The sequence below is a fragment of the Pseudopipra pipra genome, chromosome 20, assembly GCF_036250125.1.
Source record: "Pseudopipra pipra isolate bDixPip1 chromosome 20, bDixPip1.hap1, whole genome shotgun sequence".
Taxonomy (NCBI): domain Eukaryota; kingdom Metazoa; phylum Chordata; class Aves; order Passeriformes; family Pipridae; genus Pseudopipra; species Pseudopipra pipra.
The window spans coordinates 8,953,222-8,972,456 of NC_087568.1; the positions used below are offsets into that span (position 1 = coordinate 8,953,222).

At 52.8% G+C, this 19,235-nt stretch overlaps 1 protein-coding gene across 3 annotated transcripts in view; it reads left to right on the plus strand.

Annotated features, from left to right (window-relative positions):
* The window catches only part of WHRN (whirlin), a 49,532-nt gene that overhangs the window by 17,790 nt on the left and 12,507 nt on the right, over positions 1 to 19,235 (plus strand). For all 3 annotated transcript variants that reach the window (XM_064677116.1, XM_064677117.1, XM_064677118.1), the window contains exons 3-6: positions 6,138 to 6,263; positions 16,149 to 16,351; positions 16,766 to 16,802; positions 18,340 to 18,552. In XM_064677116.1, coding sequence (XP_064533186.1) covers positions 6,138 to 6,263; positions 16,149 to 16,351; positions 16,766 to 16,802; positions 18,340 to 18,552 — 579 coding nt within the window. The remainder of the gene's footprint in view (positions 1 to 6,137; positions 6,264 to 16,148; positions 16,352 to 16,765; positions 16,803 to 18,339; positions 18,553 to 19,235) is intronic.

Below are 19,235 nucleotides of genomic sequence, written 5' to 3' on the forward strand. Positions count from 1 at the left end.
CATGTCTGTGCTGTGTGTGGCACATGACCACATTTCCCAAGCTGTTCCTGCACTACAGCAACAGAAGAGCAACAAGGCTGGGGAAGGGACTGGAGCACAAGTGCTGTGAGGAGAGGCTGAGGGAGCTGGGGGGGCTCAGCCTGGAGAAGAGGAGGCTCAGGGGAGACCTCCTCACTCTCTGCAACTCCCTGACAGGAGGGGGGAGCCAGGGGGGGTTGGTCTCTTTTCCCAGGCAACCATCAGCAAGACAAGAGGGCTGGGTCTGCAGCTGGGCCAGGGGAGGGGGAGGTTGGAGATTAGGAAGAATTTCTTTGCAGAGAGAGTGCTCAGCCATTGGAATGGGCTGCCCAGGGCAGTGGTGGATTCTCCATCCCTGGAGGTGTTTAAGGACAGACTGGATGTGGCATCAGTGCCATGGGCTGGGAACCACAGCGGGGTTGGATCAAGGGTTGCACTTGATGATCTCGGAGGTCCCTTCCAACCCAGCTGATTCTGTGATTCTATGATACAGAGCAGCCTTCCCTGTAGTCCTAACTGGTGGATCCAGTGTTTTACCAGAGCCCTGTGCCCATCCTCCCCACAGGTGAAGTAACCAGTGGTGGTGGTCAGTGGTAAGTGTGAAGTGGAGGGCTGGGAGCAGGACAGAGCTCTGGAGCCACGTGTCTCCAGGCCAGGCACGGCAGCAGGGCAGTCTCCAGCACCATCCCAACACAGGATGGCACCTGCCTGCTGGAAAACTGGGACCTGCTTCCCGTGGTCACCTTCTGCCTCACAGCACTTGGATCTTTGTCGTCTGTCCAGGCTTGAAGCTGTTTGGATTTGTCACAGCAGCAAAGGGCCGTTTGTGCTGTGAATTGTCATTGATGGACTTCTGGAATCAACAGCTTATTTCGTTAAAAGCACTTTGGAAACCCTCAGACAGCAAAAAAACCCTCGTAGGTGCTGCTGAGCTGGGAGGAAGATGAAGTGTGCAAAATGCTCTGCCAGTGTTGGACTGTGAATTCTCTGAGAAGCACCATTCCATCAGCTGAATTGCTGCTCTAATGTGCTTATTGCCAGGGGAGCTGCTTGTTCCTTCAAGCTTTTGGTGCAGCAGAAGAAAGAAAATATATATAAAGAAGAGAGTGTGAACATCTCCTTGCCTTCAGGCACTTCTGTACCCAGAAGTAGCTGTAATTATTATTTAAAAAAAAAAAAAATCTGTGATAATACTGTGTGCTTTGAATGTTTGAGGCACTAATGGTGACTACTTGAGCATGAAGGATAAGAGAGGCAGGAGAGAGGAGGAAGGATTTCTGTCTATTAGTTTGTAATGGCATTTTCAGTGTGAAGTGTGAAGCTCCCCACGTCTCTCACTGTTTGCTTGCTCTGACCTTGCTGGGGTTTGATTTTGTTTACAGCTTTGAGTGCATCCAGTGTGTGGGGGGGTGGATAGTTCCCTGTGTTATTGGAATATGTGATGTGAGCCACTGGTCCCCCCAGTGCCCAGGCCTGGAATCCCAGAATGATTTGGGTTGGAGGGACCTTTAAAGCCCCTCTAAACCCCCTGCAGCGAGCAGGGGCACCTTCAGCTCCACCAGGTTGCTCAGAGCCCCATCCAACCTGAGCTTGGATGTTTCCAGGGATGGGATATCCTGCCTTGAGGGGTCTGTAGCACTGTCCCAGCAGACTTACCCCAAAATACCCCTTGGGTCAGAGCTCAGCCCACCTCACCCCGTGCTGATGGGCAGCAGTGCCATCTCCTTGTTCCTTTGGGTGAAAAAGCACCCAAAAGTGGTAACTGTTGCATGAGCCAAGCCCTGCCTGGCAGGGAGGCAGCATTGGGCTCGACATCAGCCTGGCCAGGAGCTGGGCTGAGGCTTGGGGTGGGGAAAGGACTTGGTTTGGGGACTGTCCCTGTGCTCTGAGTGTCCCCTCTCTGCCCTGGGAGGTGCTCACTGTCCCCACTTGTGCTGTGGCTGTGCTGATCTTACACGTATTAAACCCCTTGGAGGTGGTGCCCAAGCCCTGGCATGGCTTTACCAAGCCTGCCCTGGGCAGGGGGGTGATGCTGGGCCAGCTCTGATGGATTTGGCACCCCCAGAGCTGCGGCTGCTGCTCCCAGCACTCAGTTAATGGCTCGGGAGCTGGCTCTGCCTTCCCTCACTCCTGTGTTTGCAGCATGTCTAGACACAAACCTGTGGGGTTTCCTTGGGAAGCAGGAGGAGGATGAGCCCTGGGAGCCTGCTGAAATGTTGTTTTTGTTTGTGTGGTGGCAGTAATGGCATGGAAATAGCTGCCAGCATGGGTGAAACCTTCTCAGCCACACTCGTGGGCCGAGTCCTGCTGGTGCTGAGTAATTCGTGTCTGAAAGAGCTTTTTTTCTAATGATAAAATCGAGTCTGTCAACAGGTAATTTCATAAACCCAGAGAGAAGGAATCCTGGGCAAGAATCAGCTCGGAGCAAATGCTTTATTAATGGTGGTGGTTTTTTCCCTTCATTTCCTGCTCCGGGAGGCAGCAGATGTTTCAGCATTGAAATTGAAATTAAAATTGTGACCTTGATCTTCCAAATGCTTCTGTGTGGCACGTGCAGGAGTAGCCTGGGGCTGGGCACAGCCTTGGAATGGCACAGGGGAGGAGGTGGGCACTGCACAGTGTCAGTGCTGCCTGGGAATACCCAGCAAGGGGTGGGGGGTGACCTTGCCTGGATGGTAATTTGCCTCCAGTGCCTAAAGGGCCTCCAAGAGAGCAGGAGAGAGACTTTTTACAAGGACATGGAGTGTTTGGACAAGAGGGAATGGCTTTAAGCTGAAGGAGGGTAGAATTAGATGGGATATTGGGAAGGAATTGTTCCCTGTGAGGGTGGGGAGGCCCTGGCACAGGTTGCCCAGAGAAGCTGTGGCTGCCCCATCCCTGGAAGTGTCCAAGGCCAGGTTGGACAGGGCTTGGAGCAACCTGGGCTGGTAGAAGCTGTCCCTGCCCATGGCAGGGGGTGGAATGAGATGATCTTTAAGATCCCTTCCAACCCAAACCAGTTTTGGATTATGATGTCCTCAGTTTCCCCCATGGAATAGCTGCCCTTGCTTGCTGCCTGGTTTAGGATGGGGTCAGGACAGCTGTGGATTTGCAGCTCAGATTGATCCCAGCTTTCCCTGATTTTAGCCCTCGAGGGATGTCACAGCTCCTCACCCTGAGTGAGCTGCAGCCTGGCTGTGGAACAGGGAGGAGGGAGGAAGCATGAAGTGGAAATGGAACCTCAGTGCTTTCTTCTGGGGCAGGACTTGGCACAGAAGTGTTAATCATACACCTACAAACCTGAGTGGAAAAGCCCAAGCAGCAGGGCTTGATCCAGGGAATGCCATGCCGAGGGTCTGTTCCCGGTGGGGCCCTGGGTCAGCACCTTCCACCAGGGCAGGATCGATGGTGGGAACCACTGGGAACATCAGTCTGGTCCCAGGGCACAGGTTTAACTCTGTGCTTGGACAGCTCAACTGGGCTTGTGCTTCACCCAGCCGGGTGTGGGGTGGGCTCATGGCACAGGGAGGTGCCCTCGGTGGTGGGTGAGGATGATGCTGTGCTTGGGGCACTCTCCTGGCACCACCTCTGTGTGTGCTGGACCCATCCCTGGAGACAGAGTCCCTTGGGAAGAAGCAGTGTGCAAAACAGTCCCCGCTGATCCCTAAGCCCTTAACATGGGCTGGCTCAGCCTTCCCTTCATCCCTTCATCCCGGCAATCAGCTTATCCCTCCTCCTCCTCCTCCTGACCCAGCCGAGCCCCCTGCCTGCCAGCACTCCCTGTATTTCCCAGCCATTCCCGAATCCCGGCGTTTATCCCCGAGCTGGACGCTCCAAGCGCCGATTCCCTGTCCCCTGCTGCTGCCTCGCTTTTCCCGGCAGTTCCCACCGCGCTGCCCCGGGGCTTGCCCGGGGAGCCACGGCCATTAAGCTGATTAAGAAAGGCAATTAAGCCCTGAACAGCCCAACTCGCTGGGGCTGCCAGCAGCGAGGTGTTTTTCAGCAGTGCTTTAGGTTTCTCCACACGGCTCCGAAGAGGCTTTCAGCCCTTCATGGCTTGGGGTTGTATCCCTTGCTTTCCGCTCCTGGAAGCCCAAGTTTTCCCTGGAAGTTCAGGTTTTCCCTGGAATAGGGGTAAACAAACCAGCTCACGTGGCAGCACCTCGGGTGGAGAGGGAGAGGGAGTATCTCTTACTCCATCTGATGATACCCATGTGGGAGAGCAGCTTCTCAGCTTACCAGCTCGTTGGGATAGTGTTAAAGGGAGATGGAAATGTCTGGATACCCCTCCTGTTGCCAATTCTGGTTGTATGTGCTGTTCAGGGACCTGCAGAGAGGGTTTTGGCACTCCCAGTCTATTTTGACCTGATCTGTGACTCCATGCACTCTGCTACTTCCATTTTTTCCCCAGTATTTGGGATTTTTGAGAAGTTTGGCCCACGGTGAGATGAAGAAGTTAGAGAAGGGAAACCCTAAATGTCATTAGACAGACTGGGAGAAAACAGGACTTCAGAAAAGTTGAATGTTTTTCTGGCTTTAAAGAAACACTGAGTGGAGTGTTCTGTGGTGCAGAGCAATGTTTCCACGTGAAGAGAGAGCTGAACTGCCCTTGGTTTCAACAGATCTGTTGGGTGGGTTCAGTACCCAGCAGCCTCTCCAGCCTGGCATGAAGGGTCTCTGTATAATTCCTTTAGAATTCTTCAAGCCTCAAATAGTTTCCAGCGCTTTCTGCACTTTAAATGAGGGGAAGGACTAACCCAGGGGGTTTGTGCAGCCCTAGAGAAGGGTGCTGGTGTGAGGAGTTAATGTCTTTACAGTTCTCATCTCCAGCTGTTCCTGGAGTGTGGATCTACACGAGGAGCTGCTTTGCATCCATCTCATTAAGTAGAAAATTTGGAGCCTCAGGTACATTTGTGTCCTGCTGCTGATTTCTGATTTTCACCAAGGTGGAAAATGGGTTTTCAATACCAGCCACTCCAAGGCTGGGCTGAATTCCCCGTGTGATGCCGTGTCCTCTGGAAAGGTGGATTAATTAGTGACTCAGAGCTGGAAATTACTTTTCCATCCAGGTAAATGTGCAAGATTTCGGTTTGACTGCAGCGAAGGGTTTTAAATATAAAAGCCCTTCACAAGCAGCCTGTTTCTGGTTGTTTCTATCAGTGTGAAACACATTTTGGCCTTTCTCATTTGTTTTTATTCCCGCTGTCTGCTTTTCTCCAGGAGTGACTTAAAACTTGGGGACCAAAGCAAAAGAAAAAACCCCTGGAGTTATTAATTTAGGAGGTGTCATGCAGTGAGTGAACAAAGACCATTTTAAATTGGGAGTCCTCCAGGGAGCTGAACACAGATTTGCTCATGCACTCGAAATTCTCACCTGAACATCCCTATATTTTCAGAGCAGGAGAAGGTGGAGGGAGGCAGATGGAAGCTGGCTGATGGCTCGGGTGTGCTGTGCAGATCAGCATCTGGTGGGGAGAACATCTGTCCAGGTGCTGTGGGGTTGTGGAAAATCAGCCTGTCAGGTTGTGGGAAACGTTAAATATCTTCTGCAAAATGTGCTGGCTGGTTGGAAAACTTGTCCTTGTGTTATTAATTAGAGATAATCAGGCACAGGAGCCCCTGGGCCTCTTTGGGGCTTGTTCTCCATATCCTTTCCCAAGGGGAGAGTGCCTGGAGTGGCCCCTCACAGCCAAAGAAGTGCCAAGGGCTGATTCCCAGTGTGGATGGAGTGGGCTCATTGCTCTGTAATCACATGTTTGCACAGGGCATGGGATTCCAGAGAGGGATTCACAGCCAGTGCTGGCTGGCACCTCTCCTTTGGTGCCCGTGGGGCTCTGGGGGCTGCTCTCAGCTCAGTCTCTACCCTGGAGATGCCCCTGTGAAAGGAGAGAGTGGAAAAGTGCCATGGATCAGCTCTGCCCCTGGTTCATGGCTGAAATCCAGCCAGGCCACATGTGCTGAACCCTCCCAGTGCTCCAGAGCTGGATTTTCCTCTGGTGTTCCCCAGTGCCTCCTCAATCCCTCACGAGCTGCCCTGTCCCACCCAGGGACACGCTGGGGGTGCAGCTCCCTGTTCCACCTGTGTGTCCCACCTGTCAGACACAGACACCACACCAATGACTGTTCCCATTCCTCTGCAGGTGAACCTGGTCCTGAACGAAGGGAAGTCCCTGGGCCTCATGATCCGAGGAGGGGCTGAGTATTCCCTGGGCATCTACATCACCGGGGTGGATAAAGGCTCCGAGGCAGAGAGCACTGGCCTGAAGGTGAGAGTGACCCCAGAGTGGGCTGGGGGGAGGTGGAGCTGCACATTTGGTGGCTGCAGGGCCAGGTCAGCACGTCCCTGCTGCTCTTCCTGCCTCTTTCCCCCAGCCAAGCTTGGCTCTTAATGGGCAGGTGAGTGTTGCATTTCTGAGGTGGCTTTTCAGGGCAGGTTCTTGGGGTGTTTTGGACCTGAGCCTGGAGGTGGTGCAGGGGGAAATGCAGCCTTACCACTCCTGGGGTGGGTTGTACTTGCCTTCTGCCTTACATCTGATTTCTCCCCTTTGACACAGCCCAGGGATGTTTTTGGTGTGCAGCAAAAACCTGGCAGGTGAATCACAGACTAGCTGGGGTTGGAAGGGACCTCTGGAGATCATCCAGGCAGGGTCACCCAGAGCAGGTGACACAGGAACACATCCAGGTGGGTTTGGGATGTCTCCAGAGAGGGAGACTCCAGAGGGAGACTGGGCAGCTGTTCCAGTGCTCTGACACCTCCATGGAAAGAAGTCCTTCCTCATGTTGAGGTGGAACTTGTATTTTAGTTTATGGCCATTGCTCCTTGTCCTGTCACTGGGCACTACTGAAAAGGGACTGGCACCTCTTGGAGATATTTATATGCTTTGATGAGATCCCTTCTCAGTCTTCTCCAGACTAACCAGGCCCAGCTACCACAGTCTCTGCTCACAGGAAAGTCACTCTCACCTCCCTCAGGTGGCAGGGCAGAGTTTTCTATTAAAGATCCTGATCCTGTGCCCTTTTCTTGCATCTTCCATCCAAAGCCATTATGTTTGGAGCCAGTGCTGGGCACAAGGTGCTCTTAACCTGCCTGAGGGCACGTGTTTGGGGGCCAGTTCACTGTGGTGGGAGCAGGTGTGTGCAGGTTTCCTCCTGGCATCCACAGGGATCATGTCTTAACAAGCAGAACCAGCGGGATCACCCTCGGGATGGAGCTGATCCAGCAGCAGCCTAACTTGGTGTGACCTCCAGCTGCATCAGGCTCCTTCCACTGTCAAACAGGTTCCTAAGGGATGCTCTGGGGTTTGGCTGGGCCCTGGTCCAGGGTTGGCTGCAGGTTTGCTGCAGATCTCTGGTAAAAGGAGGTCCTGCACTTCATTCATCCCACCACGAACACACCCAGCACCTCTGAGCTCCTCCAGCCTTCCCGCTGTGCCAGAACAGGATGGGACATCCTGGGATCACAGCTGTTCCTGGAAGGGACATTTGGGGTTAAAGTTGCATATTTCCTAGGGCATGCACCAGTTAAATGAGTTGAAAGGGAGCCACTGGTGTATCTCTGTGCTGCTCGGGAATGGGGCACGTTTGAAACTCAAGCTCCTCAGGCTGTAAAATTTTACTTCACTCAGGCTTTCTTTTCCAGTGTGTTTTTTTCTCTCTAAATGACCCAGTTCCCTGCAATCACATCATGCCCTTTTGGCTTCCTCCAGTGCAATCCCGTGGGCCCTGAGAGTCAGTTCTTTCCCTGCTCCTTGTGTCAGTCAAAACCTGCTGGATGTTAAACTCTGAAATGTTCTCTCAATCCCCTGAAATGGTGCTGGTCTGCTGAGGATCGAGGGGTAATCCACGCTGATCCCCTCCCTGCATTGTGAAGGGACACATTTTTGGACTCAGTGACCTTAAAGGTCTTTTCCAACCTAAATGATTCCACAATTCTGTGATGCCTCCATTGATCAGCCCTGGGCAGTTTAGGGGTAAACCTTCAGTGGCCCCATAAAGTCACTTAAATTTGTCAAAGCACCAGCTGGAGACAGTCTGGTGGAGAGGGCTGTGATTTGGGCTGGGACAGACATGATCCTGTCCCTCATATTGCTGTGGCACGAGAAGTTGCATCTAACTGGGCACTGAGGTCACCAGAATTGCCTTTGCAGCCAAGGAGATGTTTTTGGGGGTAATGCAGCCACTGCTGAACTTAACTGTGCTCTGCAGGCTCCTGTTTCTCTTTTTGACACAGAATGAAAATGCTGCACTTGGAGGTTTGGATCAATCCAAGTTTTAATCTCTCTCCCAGGTCCTTAGCAGGGAAATGAGGTTTTGACCCCTGTGACCTGAGGGGTCACTAGGATGGGGAGCTGTGGGAGCATCCTGGCGAGAGAATGGAGTGTTTCTTAGGCAGCAAGAAGCGAGAGCTGCTGCTGGAAACTCCTTGCAGAGCCTTGGTCTCTCCCAAAGTGTAGGACACTCCTCTGGGTGGCACCTCCCAGCAGCTGTGCCCACACAGCCAACTGGGGTACCCGGCTGGATCCCAGGGGTGTCAGTGCAAGGTCATGGCCAGAGGCAGCAGGGCCAGTGCTCTGGGACACCAGGATTTCAAGACAGATGATAAGAGGCACAGGATAACTTGTTTCTGCTTGGTAGAGCTGGAAAGAGAGGGACTGGCTGGAGCTGCCTCGGGCGTTGTGTGGTGACCTTGGTGACACCAGTGTGTGTCCCCAGTGCCTGCTGCCCCTGTGCCAGAGTCAAGCTCCATGTCCTAAAAGAAGCCTGAAAGGCAGGAAAAGAGAAGTTGTGTTGTCTTCCTCGGGTTCTTTCAGTTTGATTCGTGTTTAACACTTCGGTACTGCTCCAAATCCCTCTTTTTGCTGCGCGGGGAAAATTTGCTGCTTTGCTTCCCTTTCCGTCCACCCACGGTGAGCTCAGCAGGGCTGATGTCACTGCACACTCACAGGGACACCTGGCTCTATCCCCCCAGCTCAGCCCATGCCTGCTCAGAAGGCTGGGGATGACCCACACTCCCACTCCGTGGAGGCACCCGGAGCTGTCCCTGCTGTCCCCTGTCCCTGCTGTCCCCTGTCCCTGCCGTCCCCTGTCCCTGCTGTCCCCTGTCCCTGCCACCCCCGCTCCCGCCACCGGGGCTGTTGTTTGCACCCCAAAGCCTCTGCTTGTTGATTCTGCACATCTCCCTCCTCGCTGCTCTGTTCCCTGGCAGCTGATTTGTGCGTTCCTGCTCTGAATGTCAGGCTTTATGTGATTTCAGATCAGCACAGGCGCTCCCCGCCCTGATTTGTGTTTGCTGCAGGCTGTAAATTCAGAGCTGCTCGGGGCTTTGGAGATAAAGAAAGGCCTTTTCTGTCCTGCTGTTAGACATGGTTGGGTGTAGGTCGTGTCCCCCCGCGCTCCCTGCGCTGCTCCAGGTGCTGGTGGAAGGGATGTGATACCACAAGGAAGGAAGAACTGGGGGGTAAATGTGATTTCCAGGGAATTTGTTGCTCTGTGAAGTAGAAAAACGGTGGGTTTGTTCAATGTGGGTTCGACCCAACCTTCCTGGGTCAATGGGAAGGTTCCTGCTGACTTCCCAGGAGTGGATCCCTCTCTGGGGTTTGCTGCTGTCAATGAATTTGTTACCAGAGTTGTTTGAGTTGGTTCTGATGTGATGTTCAGGTTGGATATAAGGGAGAAATTCTTCCTTGTGAGGGGGGTGAGACCCTGGCACAGGTTGCCCAGAGAAGCTGTGGCTGTACCATCCCTGAGAGTGTCCAAGGCCAGGTTGGAGCAACCTGGGCTAGTGGAAGGTGTCCCTGCCTATGGCAGGGGTGGAACTGGATGGGCTTTAAGGTCCCTTCCAACCCAAACCAATCTGTGATTCTGCCAGACATTTAATTTATACCTTCTTGTATCTATGGCACCAACTCAGAGAATTTTGAAATGTTCTAATAATAAATAAACCCAACAATTAATGTTTTACATTTCCCTTAAATTTTGATCAAAGAGCAAACAACGTGGTACTGAAAACCAGGACAAAACAAGGAGGTTTTTCCAAGTCCCTGGAGCTAAACTGGCTTTTTTTCTACTCCAGAAGTGGTGCCTTGGCCCTGAGCTGTGGGTCCCAGAGGAGCTGATGCTGGTTCAGGTGCTGCTGCTCTGTGCTCCGTGGCCATGAAAGGCAGAGCAGCAAACAGGCTGGATCGCTGCAGTCAGTCAATAATTAAATATTCATACTCCTGGCCTTGGCCTTCTTTATGTTTATTCATTCATGGAACTCCTGACAATGTGTTCTTTGGGCATGTTTTAAAATATGCTGCCTGGGAGTCGGTTCTCAGACTGAAGAAGTGAGTGTTAGCAGAGGCTGCAGAGCAGGGATGTGAGTCAGCCGTGTTTTGCTTTCAGCTTCTGTCCTTCCTGCCTCCTTGGTGACATTCCCAGCGATGCCACGGCCTTGTTCTGGTGGCATCCGTGGCTCTTCTCATCCTGATTTCTTCCCTGCTCGTTTTTTTTCCTGGTGGTGTATTTTGTCAGGATTTTTTTCTTTTTTAAGCCATTTTTGTTTTCTCTCCGTGACCTCTCCATCAGAAAGAGCAGATTTCAGGCGCTCGCTTCGAACACACAACTCAATATTGAGTTCCCAGCCCAGGGGCTGGGGTGGAGAGAGGCTACAATGATCCATATCTACCCATACATGAGAGGAGAGGGAAAAAGAGGCTGTAAACAGGAAGAGGTGAATGATTTTACATCCTCAGTGGCTGTCACAGAACAGAGTCATTTAGGGTGGAGAAGATCTCCAAGATCATCAGGTCCAACTGTTCCCTGAGCACTGCTGAGGCCACCTCTGCCCCATGTCCCCAAGTGCCACATCCACATGACTTTTAAATCCCTCCGGGGATGGGGATTCCATCACTCCCTGGGCAACTGTGCCAGGGCTGGACAGCCTTTTCCATGAAGAAATGTTCCCAATATCCAACCTGAACCTCCCCTGGCACAGCCTGAGGCCGTTCCCTCTCCTCCTGTCCCTTGTTCCCTGGCAGCAGAGCCCGACCCCCCCCGGCTTCCCCCTCCTGTCAGGGGGTTGCAGAGCCAGAAGGTCCCCCCTGAGCCTCCTTTTCTCCAGGCTGAGCCCCCCCAGCTCCCTCAGCTGCTCCTGCTGCTCCAGCCCCTTCCCCAGCTCCGTTCCCTTCCCTGGACACAACTTGGTGTCACCTGAGAACTGACTGAGGGTGCACTCGGTCCTCTCGTCCCAGAGCTGCCCTTGGAAAGCTGGTTTGTGTTTTGAGGTCTGCACGTGGACAGAGATACTGAAAAAAAGAAGAGAAGATAAAATAAAAGCCTTGTGGCTCCCTCTGAGCCTGGGGAAGGAGCTGCAGAGTGAGGGATCAGTGAGGAGGTGTGTGGTTGTGGTACCCGAGATGCAATGTTTCTCCTGGAGTGATCCTTCCAATGGTGCCACCTTGCTGGGAACAGATGTTGTTTAAATGACTCCTGTCCTGGAAGGCCACCAGAACCCTCCCCACAGCAGTGCCACAACCTCTGCCAGCCCCCAGAGAGCATTTCCTCTCCTTGTGCTTTCATTCCCGTCTGTGTCTGCTTTGTTCCTCCTATTTGTGTGGTGAAGTGGTCAGGAAAAGAACACGTTTTCAGGCAGCACTTGGCTCCAATCATTCCCTACCCTGCTCCCAGATCTCTGTGATCCTTCCAACGGGCTGTGTTGGCCTCACTGGCCATGGATCACCTGCCCTGCTCTGTTTCCCTCCTGGAGAAGCTGAGCACCTCCCTAGTTTTCTTATTTAACTTGGTCGATTCCCAATCGATTCATACGTATTTTTAATTTCTTAAGGTCTGCTTTTGGTAATTATTTGTGCTGGAGGGAGGCTCCTTCTACTTTAGTGGTATCTCCAGTGTAATTTAGCCCCTCTCCAGGCACATTAGTGGCATTAAACAGGACTGGTGCTAATGCCAACCCATTTGGCACCCTATTAGCCCTGCTACTCCCAGCTCAATTTGGTGTCATTTAACGTGAACTCATGTTTAAAATCTCTCACCTATTTCTCTGTCTGTGTGACTGAATTTCTCCCAGAGCCTGTTTTGATTATTTTTAAGAGCCTTTAGCTCCTCAGAACCCTTGTCTGAAGGCCATTAAGTTTCTCTTGGCTGCACCTCCCTTTCCCCCGTCATTCCCTCTGTCTCCACAAGGAGCAGGAGCCAAGCCTGTCACCGAGGTGTGTTATTTCCGAGCTCTGCTTCTCGTCATGCTCTGTCACCTTTTGCATGTCATGTTCAGCCCCTGCATTTCAGGGTACATTTATCCCTAGGAAATGGGAATAATTCCATTTTCAGAAGTGCTCAAGCACTCAGCACGTCCTGTGTGTCCACCCACCATTAGCTCAGCACAACTGAAAACTTGTTCCTGAAATATCCAGGGCAGTAATTTTCCTGTATTTTATTTTTGTGTGTGTGTGTGTGTCTTATTATTATTACTTCTTTTATTCTGTGCCAGTTTGGAGCTGTGCATACAGCAAATCACTTTTGCCAGGGTCAGCTTTTGTTTTACTGGATGGTTCCTTTTGCATCTCTGCAGTTTTTTGTCACCTTCCCAGTTGTCCTTGACTTTGGGGAGAAAATATCATTATTATCCATGTTAATTAGGAACAAATCCTTTCCAGCTCTAATAGGAGTCTGTGATCAAGATAGGCTGATTTGCAGACATTTGGGCTGTCCAGTGATTCCTTTTATCTGCCCTTCACCAGCAATCATTTTTGCAAGGTCTTTTTATTTTTTTGTCCCTGCACGTGCTCAAACTTATCCAAGTATTTTGTGGGTGGTTTTTCCCACCTGGTGTTAATGTTCTGGGAGCACCTGGGAGAGGTGGTCATGTGCTGGGCACAGGAGACCAGAGGGATGTGAAAGACATGGAATAAATGTGGAGGAAGTGATGAAGGACAGACACAGAGGGATGAAGTAGCTGGTCCAGGGCCCTTCTGGTCTCCCTGGTGCAACAAGGACTTGCCAGGCTCCTGTTGGGTTCTCTCTTAAAAGGAGAAATTAAGGAAAGCTTATTAAATCTGTGTAACTTTCTTGAAACAAAATAATCATGAAAGTTTAATGCCTGATACAGAAAACTATTAAAGATTCATAATTGCAACAGAACTGTCTAATCAAATTTGGGGGTTTATTGGTCCTTCTTTTAGCAGGAAAATCCACCCCAGTGGGTTGGCTGATAAATCAGAGAGATTTATCATAAATCACCTGAGAGATGATATTCATTCCACTTGAACGTGTGTTTCTCCTCACAGTTCAGGCACTTGTATAATTTCCCTCCCCTGTTTTGTTGTTCATCAGCAGTTTTCTGATGGTGGGTTTAAAGCTGGCAGAGCTTGAAGGGAGTCTGAGATATTTTGTCAAGTCTGTTTGTTGGGAATGGGGGTTTGTGTTATTCACCCTCCCCTGGGCTCCCTCCCTTCCCATTTCCCAGTGCCCTTGTGATCCACCATCCACAGAGGAAGGAGCTGTCCCCAGAAATTTGGGATGTTCCATATTACTGAGCTCCCAGCAGAGGAAGGACGTGGAGCTGCTGGAGAGAGTCGAGAGGAGGCACTAAGATGATCAGAGGGCTGGAGCAGCTCTGCTGGGAGGAAAGGCTGGGAGAGCTGGGATTGTTCAGCCTGGAGAAGAGAAGCTTTGGGGTGACCTGATTGTGGCCTTCCAGGACCTGAAGGGAGCCCATGGATGGAGAGAGACTGTTTACAAGGGCCTGGAGTGACAGGACAAGGGGCAATGGCTTCACACTGTGAAGAGAGTATGTTTAGATTAGATTTTAGGAAGAAATCCTTCCCTGTGAGGGTGGGGAGGCCCTGGCACAGGTTGCCCAGAGAAGCTGTGGCTGCCCCTGGATCTCTGGAAGTGTCCCAGTCCAGGTTGGAGGGGTCTTGGAGCAACCTGGGCTAGTGGAAGGTGTCCCTGCCCATGGCAGGGGGTGGAACAAGATGATCCTTAAAGTCCCTTTCAACACAAGCTGTTCTGTGATTCTATGAAGAATGAGGCAAATCTGCTCAGGTCCCTGGATGGAGCTGAACATGGAGCTGAGCTCTGCTGTGTCTGGACTTGGTGATCTTAAAGGTCTTTTCCAACCTAAATGACTCCATAGTTCTGTGGTGCTCTTGCTCCAGGTCCTTTTTTCCTATCAGAGCCTCCTTCCAGCCTCCTCTGAACGCTCCTTCTGAGCTCCCTCTGTCCTTTCAGCAGAGGGAAGGGTAAACAGGAGCCCTTCTCTGGCTTCTCATTATTGCCAGCATTATTTTGTACAGCTCCATCGAGCTCCCCACACATTATCTCCTCTCTAAATTTAACAGGCCTAATCTGTTCAATCTGTCCTTTCACAGGCACCTTCATCTGCCACTAATCATTTTTGTTTCGCTTCCTTATAACTTTTCTCTCCCTTGCTGGGCAGGCAGAGATGTGGCCAGGGAATGAACTTGCAGCATTCATCTGGATATAGACATTACACTCATTTTAGAGCTATTCTCCATTTGTTTCTTACCACAGTTTCCCGTCACGAGTTTTTGTTGCAGATGTACCTGAGCATTCTCACAGCTGCACCCCGAGCAAAGTGGTCCATGAGTTGTTGGTTATGTGTCCTCTCTGCCGTTCCCAGGATCATGGAATGGTTTGGGAATCTTAAAGCCCATTCAGTGCCACTCCCTGCCATGGGCAGGGACACTTCCCACTAGCCCAGGTTGCTCCAAGCCCCGTCCAACCTGGCCTTGGCCACTTGCAGGGATGGGGCTGCCACAGCTTCTCTGGGCAACCTGTGCCAGGGCCTCCCCACCCTCACAGGGAAAATTGGAATTTCTTCCCAGTATTCAGTCTAAACCTTTCCTTCAGTTTGAAGCCATTCCTCCTCATCCTGTCCCTCCATCCCTTGTCCAAAGTCCCTCTCCAGCTCTCCTGGAGCCCCTTTAGGCCCTGGAAGGGGCTCTCAGCTCTCCCTGGTGCCTTCCTTTCTCCAGGTGAACCCCCCCAGCTCTCCCAGCCTGGCTCCAGAGCAGAGATACTCCATCACTCTGAGCATCTTTGTGGCCCATTTTTCTCTGACTTTTCCCTATTCTTGTGCCTTCTCTGCTGGGAATGTCCCCCTGGGGATGCCTGGAGACACCACAGTCAGGCTGTATCAGCACCGTGTCTGGCACTGTGGTGTGGTCACTGTGCTCTTCACTGGATTCATTAGTGGAAGGGGAAACATCCCAGGAAGACAGGGAGAGGAATGGATGCTTTGACAGGTTTGTGGTGCTCCTGGTGTCCACTTTCACCCCAGCAAAGTTCTGGGCAGGACTGGAGTAAACTCTGGTGACGGCAGTCACAGCCCACCACAGGGACTTGGCAGTGCTTAATCCAGTGCTTCCCACTGGAGGAAGAGTCTGGAGAATGAATCCCAGACTGCACTGTGCCATAAAGAAAGTCAGACTGCATTTTGGCAGAGCTGTGGTTAAGGAAAGATGGGAAAGAACAGTTTCAAAGAGGTTTTTTTGTCAGAAACAGGGTGAATTGGAATTGTGCCCTGGAAGCACAGAGGAAGAGGGCCTGGGATGAAGGGGGAAATACCACATGGCTCCTGTGTCTTGAGCATGGCCAGGCTGTCAGGGAAATTCCTGGTTCCTGCAACAGCCCTGCCCACAAAATAAAAGCTCTTAGGAGCTGCTGGGGAGGAAATGGGAGGAGAGGAGGGATGGAATCCAGCTGTCTCAGATCCTACAGTTTACAGGGGGTTGGAGGCTGTGGTGAGACACTCCAGTTGAACCTCCCTGCTGCACACAGAGATCTGAGGTTTGAGGCTTCCACAGATGGTTCTTGGCCCCCCCAGATCAGCAGGAGGGGTTGGGGCTGGAGGCCTTGATGTTCTTTGGAGGTCTGCAGTTGGTCTGCAGGTCTGGTTGATGGAGGAGACTGGGCACATTGATCTGACCTGGAATCCTAAACAGGCTCCTCCAGGCTTTGCAGACTGATCCTTCAGTGGCTCCCAGCCTGAGTGCTTGGTTCTTCAGCCAGCAGCATTTTTCCCAGTCCCTCCAATTGCTGTATCCCGATTTTGATGGTGGGAGAGGAGGGCGTGTTCCTAACAGGAAAGCTCCCAGGACTCTCCAGGAGCTCACCCCATCCCAACTCCGCAGGTGGGGGACCAGATCCTGGAGGTGAACGGCAGGAGCTTCCTGAGCATCCCCCACGACGAGGCCGTGAAGCTGCTCAAGTCCTCGCGACACCTCATCATGACGGTGAAGGACATCGGGCGCCTGCCCCACGCCCGCACCACCGTGGACGAGACCCGCTGGATCACCAGCTCCCAGCTCGGGGAGACCCTCGTCAGCTCGGCGGGGTACGTGCCTGGGACAGCCCCTGGGGGCTTCCTGAGGGAGGGGGGGTGAGCTCAGAGCTCCTGGGGGGGGCACAGAGTCACCCCGGGCTGGGGGAACACCCAGCGTGCGACCTGCTCTGTCCAGGGGAGCACCCAGTGCTGGGGTGTGTGGTCCTCGTGCCAAGTGAAGCATCTCTGACCTGGTCTGGACAACGTGCTGCTGCCCCTTCCCCTTCTCTCAGGCCAGAAGCTTTTAGCTTGCAGGCACAGGGAGGGGAGAAGGAGCCAGGTCCTGTGCCACATCCTGTGCCAGGTCCTGTGCCACATCCTGTGCCAGGTCCTGTGCCAGGTCCTGTGCCACATCCTGTGCCAGGTCCTGTGCCAGGCCCCAGGTGACGAGGGATCAGCACTAACTGATCTTCTCCCTCCTCGCAGGGCAGTGGGCAACCACGCTGTGGAGATGGCAGCCAGGGTAAGACAACTCTTATGCCTGATGCCTTAGGAAAGACAAAAAAAAAATCACTGTTATTATCTTCTGTTTTCCACGGGAGGGAGGGCTCTGTGCTCCTGATTATGGAAGGGATGCTGGTTTGGTGAGGGTTTTAATGGGCCTTTCTCCTCCCCACCTCGTGTTGGCAGCTGACAAGTGAACTGTGCCACTGGTGAGTCACTTCTGCAGCACATCTGGTGCCTCCCAGCCTGGCAATGAGCACCTTAATGGGCAAGGGGCAGTGATTAGGCAAGGACACCCTTCACCCTGCAGATGGGACTGTGGTGCTTTCCACATGGTGGCTGTCTCTGGGCCCTGCCAGCTCCTGGGATCTTTCCCAGCTGGAAGCAGAGCAGAGCCAGGCCTCTCCAGCACAGCAGGCAGTGGCAGGGACTCACCCATGCTGTGCCTGCAGCTCTGTGCCAGTGTCTGCTCCCCACACCTCTCTGCAAAGCACTTTTCTTTTAAATGGAAATAAGGCAGGGAGGTTTCACAGGTGGCTCTCACTGATAACAGCTTTGTACTCTTTGCTGGCAAAACATGTTCCTCAGCCCCAACTCCTCTCTTGCTCTGGGATAGTCAGGGTCTTGTCTGGCTCCATATCCCCGTGCCAGTGCTGCCTGGGAGGGAACAGCAAGGACCTCCTCTTAGAAATCCCTCTCAAAGGAAAAAAAGCCTTTCATCTGCAGCCAGACTTGTCTCTCCCTGGGGCTCCTTTGGTTGCCAGTGGCTCTTTCTTCACCAGGGTCTGCTTCAAGCTGGCACTGGGGGCAAATGTGCCTTTTACAGAGGGTGGGAAGCTGGCCTGTCTCTCGTGGCCCCAGTTCCCCCAGCTCTGCCAGGGAGGAATACAGCCTGTGATTAAATCACTGGTCCAGGGGCAGTGTCCCTGCTTGCTGAACAGGGCTGGGAGGCTGTTTTGGTTTTCAACTTGTGCTGCATAAACTCATAGAATCCATAGTTTCATAAGATATCCTGAGCTGGGACCCACAAGGACCATCCAGTCCAACCCCTGACCCTGCACAGACACCCCAGCAATCCCACCCTGTCCCTCAGAGCATTGTCCAAACCCTCCTGGAGCTCTGGCAGCTTTGGGGCTGTGCCCACTGCCCTGGGGAGCCTGGTCAGTGCCAACTACCCTCTGGGGGAAGAACCTTTTCCTGAGATACAACCTGACCCTGCCCTGACACAGCTCCAGCCATTCCCTGGGTGCTGTCCCTGGTCCCCCCAGAGCAGAGCTCAGGGCCTCTGATCACAGCTCTGGAGTCACCCAGCCAGGTGGTGACACTGGACAGCCCTGCTGTTGAACCCTTGGGGGGTCACCTGCCTCAAGTCACCTCAACATCCCCCTTCCACTCCCATTTCCAGCTCCCTCTCAGGCAGCTGGGTGAGATCAGTGCTCTGGGACGCAGGCAGGGGGTATCCTCAGTGCAGCCTGTGCTGCTTGGCTGTCTCAGGAGAGGGAGAACAGCCAGTTCCTTGTCATCCCAGCCCAAATCCCGTCTCCTGTCCCCCCCAGCCCGTGTTTTACCGGGGGCTGGCGGGCTCCCAGGTGACCCTGAGCAGCATGGTGAACCAGACCCGAGTGATGCTGGAGGAGCAGGCCCGGCACCTGCTCAACGAGCAGGAGAGGGCCACCATGGGCTACTACCTGGACGAGTATAAGGAGGGCAACATCTCCGTGGATGCCCTGGTCATGGCCCTCTTCGAGCTGCTCAACACACACGCCAAGGTGAGGCTGGGAAGTGGGAGAACACACAGGTACCCCCCTGCCAGGTTTGTAGGAACCTGCCAGGGTTGTAGGAAAAGTTATTTCCAAAGTTGAGAACGCTGGACTTAAAAGAACATTAATCCTAATGGTGCTTCAAACACCGGGCCAGAGAACGACACAACCCCTGCTCTCCTCAGGGCTTTTATAATTTCTGCTTCCCACCCCCTGTGGGGCCTTGGACAAGCCTGCAGGATTTATCTTTTTCTCATAGCAGGGAGTGTTTCTCTGGGTTGCAGGAGGAGAAAACATTTAAAACTATCTCTGGGGAAAGATGCCTCTTGTAGGCAGGAGAGCTTCCCTAAGTGAAACAAGCTCTGATCTCCTCACCATAATTCTTTGGGAAGGTCTTCTACCCTGACAGCAGCCCATGGCAGGGTTAGGGCAGCTTCTGGTACCCAGTGGGCTGGGCAGAGCTGTTGTCACGGTGTAGACATTGTCACACTGTGGGCACTGTCACGGCCTGGACATTGTCACAGTGTGGGCACTGTCACAGCCTGGACATTGTCACAGTGTGGGCACTGTCACAGCCTGGACATTGTCACACTGTGGGCACTGTCACAGTCTGGACATTGTCACACTGTGGGCACTGTCACAGCCTGGACATTGTCACACTGTGGGCACTGTCACAGCCTGGACATTGTCAC